This window comes from Schistocerca cancellata, chromosome 3, assembly GCF_023864275.1.
Source record: "Schistocerca cancellata isolate TAMUIC-IGC-003103 chromosome 3, iqSchCanc2.1, whole genome shotgun sequence".
NCBI lineage: Eukaryota > Metazoa > Arthropoda > Insecta > Orthoptera > Acrididae > Schistocerca > Schistocerca cancellata.
Window position 1 is genome coordinate 793447804 of NC_064628.1, and position 15080 is coordinate 793462883.

Sequence of the window (15080 nt, forward strand, 5' to 3'; positions counted from 1 at the left end):
TCTTCCTTTTGCTCTGATGCTCCATGTCATGTACACTGGGAACCAAATGAAGCATTTTTCTTGTTGGTTTAAGGTTTTAGCTGAGTCAGAACATTTCATGAGATCTATCATCTGATGTGCTATCTGATGTATTTACTTTTTTCTGATCATCATAGTTGATTCTTTGAAGTAGAGGTCCTGCTAATCAGTGCCTCTGAAATCCCATATGTAGCCGAGGAAAGGCTTGACTTTTTCACTTTCTGTAGCTGTTGGAGTAAAAGAAGGAACTTCCACTCATATAATTAAAAAGCACATCCTCTGTGTTCCTTTTACAAACATATATTTCCTTGAATGGGTTTAAAGATCATTAGAGTGACTCATGAATTAGAGTAGAGCACAACATTTCATACTACATATGCCTTGAAGGCTTAACATGACCTCCAAGATTATTTCTTTTTATGCAAAACCATCTTGTCTTTTGTTTTCATTTTTGGAGAGTGTGGTTGCTACTTGATGGCCAAACCACCTCCAAGCCGCAATGCCAAAACGTAAAAGGCCCCACCCACACCAGGTGAAGCCGTTTAAATGTCGACACACCTTGTCGTTTTATCGTATTCCACACCTCCTGGTTAATGTCTACACATACGAAAACAAACATTCATGCACAGTATATGTTCCGCTGTTTACTCTGTACTTTATGTTATTCTGTCATAATCATCGTTCCTTGTACTACACAAGGAATGTGAAATGTTGTTTGCCTAAATGGATGTAACATTTCACTTGCGGGTAATAAGGATACCACAAATGGAAATTGAACAGTTTGTTTAGGTTGTATTTGTATGCAACAAGTGGAACTTGAGGATGGAGCACAACAGAATTGTGAGGGAAAGGGAATAATACACCACAAGAACCTATCACTTTAGAAGAGTAGACAACTTTTGAAAATGTTGGTGCAGCTTCAGATCTTACACTGGCATCTAAATAATATTTTAATATGAATTTTTTAAAGTGTGGTCTTCCACACTGCATGTGGTTCTATTACCTGTCTCTTAAATCGTGTGACATCATGAATCTAGACAGTCAACCTACTTACGTGCTATTTCAAATGGCGAGTCATGCAAATGCAAGGTGAAAATACTGTTGGATGATGACACTGAAAAAACTAACCTCTTCATACGTTTTATGCTTAAATATAGTGTAGATTGGAAACAATGTGGAACTTTTGTCCTTGATTCAGTTTTAGAACACGGCAGGAAGCGGAAAGACGGTCACGTTTAGTTGAACAGCTACAAAGCAGAGAAGTACAAATGCAGCAGTTGTTTGTTGATCGGTAAGTGAAACCCTTGAATCTGTCTTATATTACTGAAAGATTATAATGCATTGTTCCTCAACATGATATTCAGTTTCTCTTGTGATCATTTCATATTTCTTTCAGCTCACCATGCTGCTATGCCTTCATTTTCTTATTAGTCTTCTTCAACTGCACATTTTAATGTATGTTTCTTGATTTCAACAGTTTTATGTGAAGTTCAATAAATCTGAATAAACTTCACAATTTCAAATATCTCCTAAAAAGGAATGCAAAGTAATTACAGAAAGGATGAAGAAATATCAACCCTTAAATCTTCTATAATCCTGAGAATGGTTGAGAATGCAGTCACCATGTGTTTCCATTATGTACTGCCAGTTCAAGTTAGTGAATGTTGTGTGGTTGCATTTCAGTAATCTAATTTCACAGTTGTGAGAACAATAATGATACCATGTCAAGTATGCAGCACACAATCCTTTGTAATCTATGATATGTCAGAAAGTTTAAGAGTTTCAGAATCACAGTTATTGAGAAGTTGTGATGCATCACTTTAAAATCCATTCCCACTGAAAATAAGTACCTTGAGTCAGTGAGCATTGCAAAAAACACATAAATTCTGTGTTATTGTTGGTCAGTCAAGTTCTAGAGGTGATATACATTGAGGTGACGAAGGTCATGGGGTACCTCCTAACATTGTTGCCGGACCTTCTTCTGCCTGGCACAGTGCAGCAACTTGACATAGTGTCTACACTACACTTGAACTGTACATCAGCTCTTACCAACCGAAATTGGGACTCATCTGACTGGACCGCGGTTTTCCAGTCATCTGTGGTCATATGGTTGCAAACCCAGGAGAGGCATTGCAGGCAATGTCGTGCTCTTAGCAAAGGTACGCGCATCAGTCTTCTGCTGCTGTAGCCCTTAAATGCCAGATGTTGCCACACTGTCCTAATGGTTATGTTTGTCATACATCCCACATTGATATCTGCAGTTATTTCAAGCAGTGTTGTGTGCGTGGTATCCCTCACAACTTTATGCAAAAGCTGCTGCTCTTAGTCATTAAGTGGAGGTCTTTGGTCACTGCTTTGTCCTTGGTGACAGGTAATGCCTGAAATCTCATATTTTCGGCACACTCTTGACACTGTAAATATTGGAATGTTGAATTCTCTATTGATTTCCAAAATGGAATGTCCCACAGGTCTAGCTCCAACTGCCATTCCACATTCAAAGTCTGTCAACTCCTATTGTACAGCCATTGTCATATTGGAAACCTTTTCACATAGTTGCCTGAGCACAAATGACAACTCCACCAATGCACAGCTGTTTTATACTTTGTGTATGTGACACTACTGCAATCTGCATATGTCCATATCACCGTCCCATGAGCTTTATCACCTCAGTGTATAATGATAATGTATTCCAGTCAACAGTGTGGAAAGCTTTTTCTAAATCTACAAGTGGTACATATGTTGACTTCCTTTATGTATAGTCTAAGATGAGTTGCACTGAAGTTATTGGCTCATATGTTTTTTACATTTATTTGGAACCCAAACTAATTGTTCTGCAGGTTTATTTATATGTGTTGTACCATTCTTCTGTAGATAATTTGTGTTAGTATAACATAATAAACTGATTATTTGATAATACCACCCATTACCAGCTTCCATCTTCTGTAAGTCTATATCCTCCTAACTATCTTCCCATCCTCACCCACTATGCAACATCCTTGCCCACAAGCAAGTGATGAATGAAACAAGGAGAAATTTGGAAAAATCAGGTTGACCATGTCTGAACATCACAAAAGAGGATCACTGTATTGTGCACCAAGCATATAGTAACCCCTTTGCATCTGCACTTTACATCCAAAAACAACTAATGGACTACCTGCAACATTCTATGCCATCCAGCACCCTTGATCGGAGACTAGCAGTCACTAGACTAGGGAATTACAGTCGCATGCATAGGCTTCCATTAACACAACACCATCAACTACTTTGGAGTGGTGCCATGACTGGGAAGCATGGACAGCTTATGAATGGCATCACATTGTGTTCAGTGATAAATTGCAGTTCTGCACTAGCCCGGATGACCACCTCCAGTGAGTATGGTGGTGACATGGGAAGGTTTTGGAGAAGTGCAGCGGGTTACTGGATATGACTTCAGGTCGCAGCTGGTACTGGTTGAGTGAACTCTGAATACACAACAGTACATCATGAACATCATGTGTCCTCATGTACTACCTCTCAGGTGAAAGTGTCATTGTGCCATGTTACATGTGTCTCTGTGAATTGTCTGTGTGATGTTGAGGTACTCCGTGACCAGCAAGATCCCCAGATCTGTCTCCAATAGAAAGTATAAGGGATCAGCTCAGACACCAACTTTGTTCCAGTGCCAGTATCCAGGTTATCAAAGGCCAGCTTGCCTCAAGAGAGGATACAATGGCTTTATGACAACCTTCCCAGATCTATCAGCGCATACATCGAGGCCAGATGGGGTATAACGCCATACTGATAATTGGCTCATTCTTCCAAGTTCATTTTAAATCTGACTCAATTGTGTAATCACTGAAATTATGTCACACACCTTCTTAACTTGCAACGTTTCATTTTGTTTCCTCCTCACATTCTGGGTGATTCACTTTTTTTTTTGTCAAGCAATGTAATTTTATGGTATATCTGAAAGAACATCTGAAAGTAAAATGTTTTATATTACGCATGCACTCGCATAAAACTAATAGATAGTAAAAAACCACAATGTTCATCAAAGAGGAGTAGATGCAGTATAAATTCAAAAATATACAAATAAGTTGGCTGTCTAGGTCAATGCAATGAAGCAACCACTTGAAAATTAATACTAAAAAATTATATTTGCTGATGTAAATGTTTGCAGATCTCTTTTAGTTGTTAATGATTTTTGTTTTTGAGTGTACTTGTCCTGTTGGTATGATCTCAGTTCAGGAACTAGTTTGATGCAGTTCTCCACTTCATCTCTGCGTTAGTATTGCAACTGATATTTGAACATGCTTGCTGCAGTTAAACTTTGGTCTCCCTCTACTATTTTTACGCTTCACACTTCTCTTCATTACCAAATTTGCAATATTTCGAAGCCTCAGGTTGTCCTTATCAACTTATCCTTTCTTTGAGTCAAGATTTACCACAAATTTCTACTCTCCTTGATTTGATTCAGTGTCTCTTTGTTAGTTATCCATTCTATGTAGCTAATCTTCAGCATTCTTCTGTGACAATGTTTCTGGTTGCTCGATTATACATTTTTTAAAAAATGTTTTCAATATACTATGTGGAAAATAAAATATAACACTTTATTTTGTTCTTGAAGAGACACTTTTGGAGAAAGGAATAGGTCGAGACTGCTTCAACAGAATCCAGCACAGTCATCTGTTGCTAGTGGCAGAACTGTAGGATGGGCAGATGAAGATATTTATCCTCAGGGGTCACAGAATGAAAATCTTAGTGTGGATGAACTTCGACAACAGCAGCAGAGAATGGTGCAAGGTCAGTTGAGTGCAGTTTTCAGTGTCAGAAAGATATACACTATGTGTTGTTTTATTTCTGTTGCACTGTGAATGACTTCATTAACATTATTTGCCCACAATAATTAGTCCGTGTACTGACGAAACTGCTAAACCCTGGTAGAAGAACAAATCAGCCTTTACTTCACACCTGGAGTGTGTCACTCCACATACACTATAGTCCAAAAAATGGCTCTGAGCACTATCTCACTTAACATCTCAGGTCATCAGTCCCCTAGAACTTAGAACTACTTAAACCTAACTAAATTAAGGACATCACATACATCCATGCCCAAAGCAGGATTCAAACCTGCAACAGTAGCGGACGCGTGGTTCCAGACTGAAGCGCCTAGAACCGTTCGGCCACCAGCGGCTGGCACACTATAGTCCCCAAGCAAGAGTAGCTAATTATAGTACGTAGTCATCACCTATGCAGAATAATGACAAGACACTGACAGTTCATTGGATAATCCACATACATTCCAATAATTCCCTGTACTGAATCATTAGGAGAGTAGTTGCAGGGGTATTTGCGGGTTCGGTATTAGGTAATGGAGGGTGCGTAGGAGTTGCTTATAGTATCCACTTTAGAGAAAACACCTTTGTTCTGCTTTGTTTTGTTTGATAGCGGAGCTTCTGTTTCCAATGACCTCATCATCAATGTGACATTGAAATCTAATCTTCCTTCATTTTGGTTGCTGAGCTACTGACCTTCATTATGGTTGCTGAGCTACTGAATACACATTGAGGAGCGCCACTAGAAATACAAAGTGACAGTACCATATGTACATATTACGAGTATTCATTCAAAAGATGCTGCAGTTGAAAACACTAGTTTGAATTCCGATCAGTGAGTTATTTTATTGATGATAATTACTGTAATTTCTATTTTGTTTACCAATATCCAGAAATTTGTGTTACACAGCATATTCATTCAGTTTAATTCAGTTGTCTTCCTTTGTTATACAGTGTTATCTTTTACTCTCGCACTATATTTCTACCTTTAGCACTCTTTTATCGCTTCTTGAAAATAAACATTAAACGTCATTGATAGCATTATTGAATAGCTTTAGGCCTGTCCTGTTTTAACGTGATTCTGTCATTCTTGAGTTTCATTTTTTGTTGTCCCATTTGTAATTTTATGGTTACTGTTTGTTACCCATGTGTTACTGTATTACTGTGCAGGGTGTTTATAAATGAATATCGGGGTTTTAACACTTTACGATATTTATTACATTAAACTTACAGTTATAAATGATATGTCAAATGAAAGAGCAACTCAAACAGTTTTACCAAGAACCTTATAAATGTTCAATGTGAGTATCATTTGTCACACGGCACGCATCAAGTCTATAGCCGAGTTCTTCCCAAACGACAATGACAGAGCTTGCTGTGCATGAACTCCATGTTCACCCAACCTAACGCCATGCGATTTTTTCCTTTGGGGCTTCATCAAGTATCGTGTGTACATGCCTCCACTACCAGCAGACCTCTCTGAATTAAGATACCAGATTGAAGCAGCTGTTGGTACAATCACTGAAGACACACTGATTAACGTTTGGGAAGAACTCGGCTATAGACTTGATGTGTGCCATGTGACAAATGGTGCTCATAGTGAACATTTATAAGGTTCTTGGTAAAACTGTTTGAGTTGCTCTTTATTTAACATATCATTTATAACTGTAAGTTTAATATAATACATGTAATACATATTATAAAGCGTTAGAACCCCGATATTCATTTATAAACACACTTTATATTACACACACATACACACACACAGAGAGAGGATCTGACACATCTAATTTCAGCTTCTTTCTGTAGGCTCAGAGGTTACTTGAATATTTTTTCTTCTCAATTATTCTACTATTACTAACATAAAAACAGGACTGTTTCTCCTATAAACCACTGCCGCTATTATTCAGAATCTCTCCCAGTGAGGATAAGACTCCCCTGGAAAACCAATGGCACAGATCCTATTTTATAGGTAGAGGAAATATTCCTTTAAATGCGTTTAATATCTCGATAGGTATCTCATCAACATCTGCTGTAGAGTCATGACTCCTAAGTAATTATTTAGTAAAAAATTCAAAAATATGTAGTAACTTATTTCATCCATAGCAAACCTGTATATTAAACAATTTCCTGTTCCTGTTAAAGAAAATGCAAGTAATTAATGAACTATAAAGTTACTGATGGAAAAAAGAACTGTTCCATAGTGGAAAAAAGAACTGTTCCATAGTGGAAAAAGAACTGTTCTGTAGTGGAACCTGGATGTCTTCTGACCTTTTTGTAGTAAACATTTAATAATACACACAGTAATATTTTTTTCAAGTTTGTTCATTCTCTTATGGAGGCTGGAAGTTTGATAGTATGAAAGGAAGAAAAGAAAAAAATAATAGAATGTGAAAGGAATAGAAGAGGAAGCCACCTGGTAGAAATCTGCCCAGGACATAATTTAATACAAAGTGGAAAAGACCTGGACACATTTAAACCATTAACAGTGGCAGATGTGGACTCTGACCATAACTTTTTGGTTATCAACTGCAGATTAAAACTGAAGCAATTCTAAAAATATAGGGGATGGGTTCGGGATAAATTGAAAGAACTAATGTGTGCTGAGAGTTTTAAAGGTACAATAAGGCACCAGTTCTCAGAAAAAGGAGAAAGGAATACAATAGAAGATAAATAGATACCTTTAAGAAATTAAATACTGAAACCAGCAGAGAATCACATAGGTAAACAGACAAGGCCTAGTAGAAATCTTTGAATAAAATGGGAGACATCAAATTTAATTGATAAATGGAGAAAATATAAAAATGTGATGAATGAAGCTGGCAGAGGGAATACAGACATCTAAAAAATTAGATTGACAGAAAGTTCGAAAAGGTGAAACAGGAATTGCTAGATGAGAAATGCAAAGCTATAGAGGCACGTGTAATTAGGGGAAAGATACATTCTGCATACAGGAAAATTAAAAAGACTGAGAAGTGCTTCTATGAGTATCAAGAATTCAGACGGAAAGCCATTATTAAGTAAGGAAGGGAAAGGTGGAAAGAATATCTGTTCATAGGAAATGAACTTCAAGGCAGTATTCTAGAAAAGGAAGAGGAAGTAGATGAACATGAGATAGAATATAGGATACTGAAAGAAGAGTTTGACAGAGCACTGAAAGACATAAGTCAAACTGAGACACCTAGATCATAAGACATTTCCTCAGAATTATTGAGATCCTTGTGAGAACGAGCCACGACAAAAGTAATCCACAAGGTTTGTAAAATATGTGCGAGGTGGATGTAATGCCCTCAGACTTAGAGAAGAATGTAATAATTCCAGTTCCAAATAAGGCAGGTGATGACAGGTGTGAATATTACTAAACTATCAGTTTAATAAATCATAATTGCAAAGTACCAAAAGAAATTATTCACAGAAGAATGGCAAAACCGGCTGAATATGACTTTATGGAAGTTCAGTTCAGATTGTGAGGAAAGTAGGAATGCTGGAGACAGTACTGACCACAGAATTTATGTTAAAAGGTAGGCAAAACTGTGTGTACAACATTTGTAGATACCTTCTGACAGGAATACACCTTTTGCAATTCTGAAGTCAAAATACAAGGAGCGAAGGCTATTTACAACTTGCACAGAAACCGGACTGCAGTTACAGGAGTCAAGGAGCATCAAAAGGAAGCAGTGATTTAGAAGGGAATGAGACAGGGTTGAAGCCTATACCCAATGTTAATCAGTCTGTACATTGAGCAAGCAGTAAAGGGAACCAAGAAGAAGGAATTAAAATTCAGGGATAAGAAATAAAATCTTTGAGATTTACCAATGATATTGTAATTCTGTCAGAGACAGAGCAGTGGAACAAAATTGATTGTGTCTTAAAAGTATGATATAGGGTGAATACCAACATTAACAAAAGCAAAGCAAGGATAATGGAATGTAGTTGAATTAAATCAGTCAATGCTGAGGGGATTAGATTAGCAAATGAGACACTAAAAGTTGTGGATGAGTTTAGCTATTTGGGCAGCAAAATTACGGACAATGGCCAAAGTAAAGTGGATAGAAAATACAAACTGGCTATAGCAAGTAAAGCATTTCTGAAAACAAGGAATTTGTTGACATCTAATCTAGATAGGGATAGATCAAGTAACTAGTGAGGAGGTAGAATAGAATTGGAGAATAAAGAAAGTAAGGAAAGGTTGATAGGACGCCACCTAAAGCATCAAGGAACCATCAATTTCATAAAGGAGAGAAGTTTGATAGGAAAATTTATAGAGGAAGACCAAGGAATGAATACATAAATGGATCATGGTGTTACTAGTTACTCAGAGGTAAATAGACTTGTACAAGATGGCTAACAAGGAGAACTACATCAAACCAACCTTTGGACTGAAGTCTCAAAACACAGATCCAATAAAAATTGTCTTTGCATCATAAGTAAATATATCTTTTTTTAGTACTTTCAACATTGCAGTCCAGTCAGCAATCGCGATAATCTAATATATAAGAAAATATCAGCCTCAATTGTGGTAATGAAACCAACCTTTACCTAGGTTTCAGCCCAAGTAATTGAGCCTTATTCAGAAGATGTACCTGATTCTATAATATGTCATGATGGCATGGTCTATAAGTAAAACTAAAACAGCCTGAATAGGTGTAGTCACATAGTACCTCTGTACCACATTTCTAAAACGTGACTATGCCTATTCAGGCTGTTTTAGTTTTATTTATAGACCATGCCATCATGACATATTATAGAATCAGGTACATCTTCTGAATAAGGCTCAATTACTTGGGCTGAAACCTAGGTAAAGGTTGGTTTCATTACCACAATTGAGGCTGATATTTTCTTATATATTAAATATATCTTTGTTTGCTTTCAATAAATTAGGAGATTATGTAGCAATTCTAGTGCTATTATATCAAAATCTAATACTTGGAAACTGAATATTGTAATGAGTGTTTGGAAACTTCTAAAGTTTCCAATGCCTATTCATTTTTTATGATTGCACCGTCAGTTGCCTTGGAATGGTATACATAAAACTATACTTAATTTTTAAAGTGCTGAAAAACACATGTGCACACTCACTCTCTCTCTCTCTCTCTCTCTCTCTCTCTCTCTCTCTCTGTGTGTGTGTGTGTGTGTGTGTGTGTGTGTGTGTGTGTGTGTGTGCACGTGCACGAGAGAGAGAGAGAGAGAGAGAGTGATACTTTAAAGAAGAATGCTTGTTCAGAAGCTAAACTTTGATCTTTTCTCATTCCTTTATGCATTGAGTATGGCTATTGTATCGTGTCATATGAGCTGTGGCAATGAAATTTTCTTTTTATTTAGTTTAAGGGGAATTCTGTTAACATACATATGTATTGTTATTACAGCACAAGACCAGGGTCTTGATGAGCTCTCTAAAATAATATCCAGGCAAAAACAGATTGCTGTAGCTATAACTGATGAAGTGGAATTTCAGAATGGTAAGTAGCCATAGAAAATATGAAGTATTAAGTATCTAATAGTATTTGTTTCCATGTTGTTAGTCAAAAAAGTGTGTTTCCTTAGAAAATGCATAATGATTCTTCATTGCATCCTCTGTGGACACCGCATCTCTGCATTGTATTTCCTCCTCTTATCAAAACATTGGGCAATAAGCTGACTGCAAATGTTTGTCAATAGGATTGTAGATTTTCTTATTTCCTTATATGTAGCAAATCTGTGAATGTGTTTTTTGAAGTAATACCTGTAGTTTAAGAAAGTTTAGTTTAATTTTTGTCTTTACATGCTACACATGCAACTAGATACTATATTAATAATACTAGAGAAGGAGAGTTGCTACTCACCAAATAGCAGAGATGCTGAGTCACAGATAGGTACAACAAAAAGATTCTCACAATTATAGCTTTTGACCATTAAGGCCTTTGTCAACGATACACACACACACACGCACGTGCGCGCGCGCACGCAAACACAACTCGCACACACATCTGCAGTCTCAGGCAACTGAAACCACACGTTCATCCTTTAATGCAACGGGAAACCACACGTTCATCCTTTAATGCAACGGGAGAATGATTTCGTAACAGATATGGTTGACAACACTGATTATATAAAACAAAAATTAATCCTATGCAAAAATCAGCTTCATGTTCATGACAGGGAATGTTTCCCAGAACTTGAGGCAGTAATTTCTGGACCAGACATGACTGAGTATGTTTCTGCAATTGAAACATTTCATCATGATTCCAAAACTTTGCACGTGCAAGACTGATTTTGAGTTATTCATCTGACCATTCTTGCTTGTAGCTGCTGATGCACCTCCTGTGTAGCACCCAGTTCAATGACCTGTTTGCCCAATCCAAGAATTTACAACAATCTTATAAAATGTTATCCCTAGAGCAAAAGCCTTGACTGTACGGACAAGCTGCTAAAGTTAGTTTAGTTTTTGGAGCAGCATTTGTCTGTGAACAGTTTTCTGTTAGGAAACTGAGAAAGTCCCTCCAGTGTTTGGGTTTAACAGATTTTAATTTGCCTAACACTAGTGTGTATCATGAATCCTAGTACCAGATATAGTACATATTCTAAAATTAAAATGTGTATAAATTAATAAACATCATAACTGAATGTTAATGCCTGTGTGTAAAGCTTACTGTAGTGCTGCTCACAGCATCAGCAGTTTATAATGTAATTATTACAGTAAGTAGTAAAGTTATTGCTTTGATGGAAAAATAAAAAGTTGAAAATAAGCACTATGGGTTCTAATAAAAGTGTACTGCAACATTCGCATCTTAGAAGTAGTCACACTGTGTTGCAAACATGTCTTCCTAAGTTTCCCACATGTACAGCCTTTGGCATACTGCTGGACTCATGAAGTGTGAACATGCCTCAGGAGCACAAATTTTGGCCAGGCCTGACCTAGCATTGATATTTGGGGTGTAGTTGGTTCACATACCTGATAATTATTTGTGTGACAGACATTGCATTTTTGACATATTAATACCAGTGGCTATGACATACCTTTAAGGGCTTGCGATGTTTTCCAGCAAGGTAATACAAGACCACATGATGCCGATGCTGTCTTGACCTACCTTGTTACAATAGATGTTCAGTTGTTTTTCTGGCCAGCGTGTCCCATAGATCTCTCGTATACTGAAATCATCTGGTCATGGGATTACAGAGAGACTGGCATGCCCTCATTTTTAGCCACTATGATAGATGAACTCTGGCATAGAGTTGGAGCAAAAAGGAATGATGGAACTGTTTCTGTCACCCAATCGTAGTTCAGCTCAGTGCCCTGCCAGCTTAGGAAAATGGTTACTGCCAGAGATAGCAACTGTATGTTCCATATTTTGCATCTTATATACTCTCAGATCACCTATAGATTCATTCATACATTCTTCCCACTATACTGTATATGCACAGTAAGTGAAATTTGGTCACTCCCTTTTCTTACTAGTGTTGCAGGTGTAAGGGCCACAGTGTGTATGTCTAGGGTACACTTCTCAGTAACCCTCATTTTACACTATTGCCATATGGGAATGGTTTTTAAGCCATACATAAAACCTTTCTTTTTTTCACAGAGGTAATAGATGATCTGGCTGATCATATGGACAGAACAGATGCAAGAATAGTAGATGGGACAAGGCAAATAAGAGTTGTTGGACAGAAGGATAAAACATGGGGTGAGTATCAATTCTTGATATATCAAGAGACATCCAAATAGTGAATGTTACGTTTTTGACATCATCATCATCTTGGACAGTTTCTGTCGGGAACACAAGCCTCTCCATCGTGTTCTGTCTTTCCACCATTCCCCCTCTTCCACCTTCGTCCAGTTCTCTCCTCTTCTCATCACACATTCCTTCACTCCCTTCACCCATCTATCCCTTGGTCTTCCTCTGGACCTCTTCCCCTCCAGTTGCAGATCAAACATCCTCTTTGGAATTCTTCCCTCATCCATTCTCTTCATGTGTCCATACCACTGCAGTCTTGATTTTTCTATCCTGTCCTGTACTGGTTCCTCCTTTAGTCTTTCCCTCACATACACATTTCGCAATCTGTCTCGTCTTGTTACACCCAACCTGCTCCTCTGGAACTTCATTTCACTAGCATGTATTCTACTTTTGTCGCTTTCGTGCAATACCCATGTCTCACTTCCGTATGCCAATATGGGGACAAAGTAGGTTCGGTATATAATTCCCTTGGATTTCTGTGGCACCTCCTTGCTCCAAATAAGCCCCCTAATGCATTTGTAGAACTGCCCTGCTTTTCTGCACCTTTCATTTATTTCCATTGCGTTTCCCCTCTTACTTTCAATCACGCTTCCCAGGTACTTGAAGTTCTCTACCACTTGTAGTTTTTCCCCTCCACAAGTTATATCCACATTTGGCCTATTCTTCTTCCTTGTTGTGACGATTATTTCACTTTTCTTTGCAGAGAAATGCATACCATATTGTGCTGCCGTTGCCTCCCATGCATCTAACTGCTCTTGCACCTCCTTCTCGCAATTTCCCCATAACATCAGGTCATCGGCAAAAAGCACTGCTTTCATTTTATGATCTCCAATTGCATCTGATACTTGCTGTAGGATTTCATCCATAACAATAATAAACAATAAAGGCGAAAGTGCACTTCCCTGTCGCAGCCCATTTTCCAGCTTGAACCATGCAGTACGTTCCCTCCCCACTTTCACACAACTCTCACTTCCCTCATACATTTTTCTGACTTTTCGTGTTATCTCTTCATCTATCCCTTTTGCGTTCAGCACATCCCAGAGCTTGTCCCTACAGATACTGTCATACGCCTTCTCAATATCCAAAAAGGCCATGATTAAGTCCTTCCCGTACTCATAGTGCCTCTCCTGCAGTTGCCTTACCGCAAATATGAGGTCTGTTGTTGATCTTCCCGGTCTGAAACCGTACTGCTCCTCTTGCAGTCTACTTTCAATACTGCTTCTTATTTTCTTATTCTCTTCTCCAGGATATTTTTTTTGACAAATCTTTAAAAATATAATATATTAATAACATGTGTTTTTTTTTTTGTAAGAGATGTATGCAGACTTATCTCCATGAGAGGGGGAACAATGAATTACAAAATTATGATTTTTATTTGGTTGTCATTACTGAGACAAAAAATTAAACACAAGTAAATAAAATTGCTAACCACCATATATTATGTCATTTGCTTCCCCCCTCCCCCCGCCCCACCCCCTCCAATTAGTTTTTGCACTGGGCTCAATGACCGCTTGTTGTAGCTTTTAGAACTACACTGAGGTGACAAAAGTTGTGGGATAGCGATATGCACATATAAAGATGGTGGTAGTACCATCTACACAAGATATAAAACGAATGTGCATTGGCGGAGCTGTCATGTGTACTCAGGTGATTAATGTGAGAAGGTTTCCGACGTGCTTATAGCCACAATAGCTGGAATTAACAAACTTCAAATGCGCAGTGGTGGTTTGGAGCTATATGCGTGGGAGATTCCATTTCAGAAATCATTAGAGAATTCAGTATTCTGAGATCTACAGTGTCAAGATTATACTGAGGATATCATATTTTAGGCATTACTTCTCACCATGAACAACATAGTGGCCGACAGCCTTCACTTAACGACCGAGAGCAGCGGCATTTTCATAGCATTGTCATTGCTAAAACAAGCAACACTGTTGATCCAAATATTATGTGTCTTTTAATCTCCAGTGCTTTGCATTCGCAGATCAAATGTGATGCTGTTTCCTTGCCCACACCACACATCCTGCATTTGGGGGTCTTCTTCTATTATCACGATCGTATGTAGGTGTTTTTTGAAGTTCCCATGGCCTGTATATCCAACCATGAGTTTCATTTCTCACCTGTTCAAGCGCAGGATTGAGAGACTTCTCTTAGAACATGGCTTCGGCATCAATACCTTGCCACGTTTTTGCTTGTGGACCTTAGCCCAATATTCTACATGCTGTCTTCTTGTCCAGTCTCTTAGTTTTATTTTGATCATCGCCCTGGTTATTGTCAGGACAGGTTTCGGTCCAATAAATGGTGTCATCGCCCCTATCCTGGCCACTCTATCGACTTGCTCATTACCACTAGTCCCTGAGTGACCAGGGACCAACAATAAGTTTACCCTATTGCTTCCCCCTAGCTCCCCAAGGACTTTGTGGCATTCTGCCATAATCTTTGATCTTGTTACAGAGGTTGCCAGTGCTTTCAGGGCTGCTTGGCTGTCTGAATAAATGAAAATGCTACGACCTCTGTAGCAACTTCGCAAATTCTC

At 38.1% G+C, this 15080-nt stretch overlaps 1 protein-coding gene across 1 annotated transcript in view; it reads left to right on the forward strand.

The window, feature by feature from the left end:
• The window catches only part of LOC126175848 (syntaxin-8), a 72774-nt gene that overhangs the window by 41233 nt on the left and 16461 nt on the right, over positions 1 to 15080 (forward strand). The window contains exons 3-6 of the mRNA XM_049922855.1: positions 1223 to 1309; positions 4625 to 4800; positions 10199 to 10291; positions 12392 to 12493. Coding sequence (XP_049778812.1) covers positions 1223 to 1309; positions 4625 to 4800; positions 10199 to 10291; positions 12392 to 12493 — 458 coding nt within the window. The remainder of the gene's footprint in view (positions 1 to 1222; positions 1310 to 4624; positions 4801 to 10198; positions 10292 to 12391; positions 12494 to 15080) is intronic.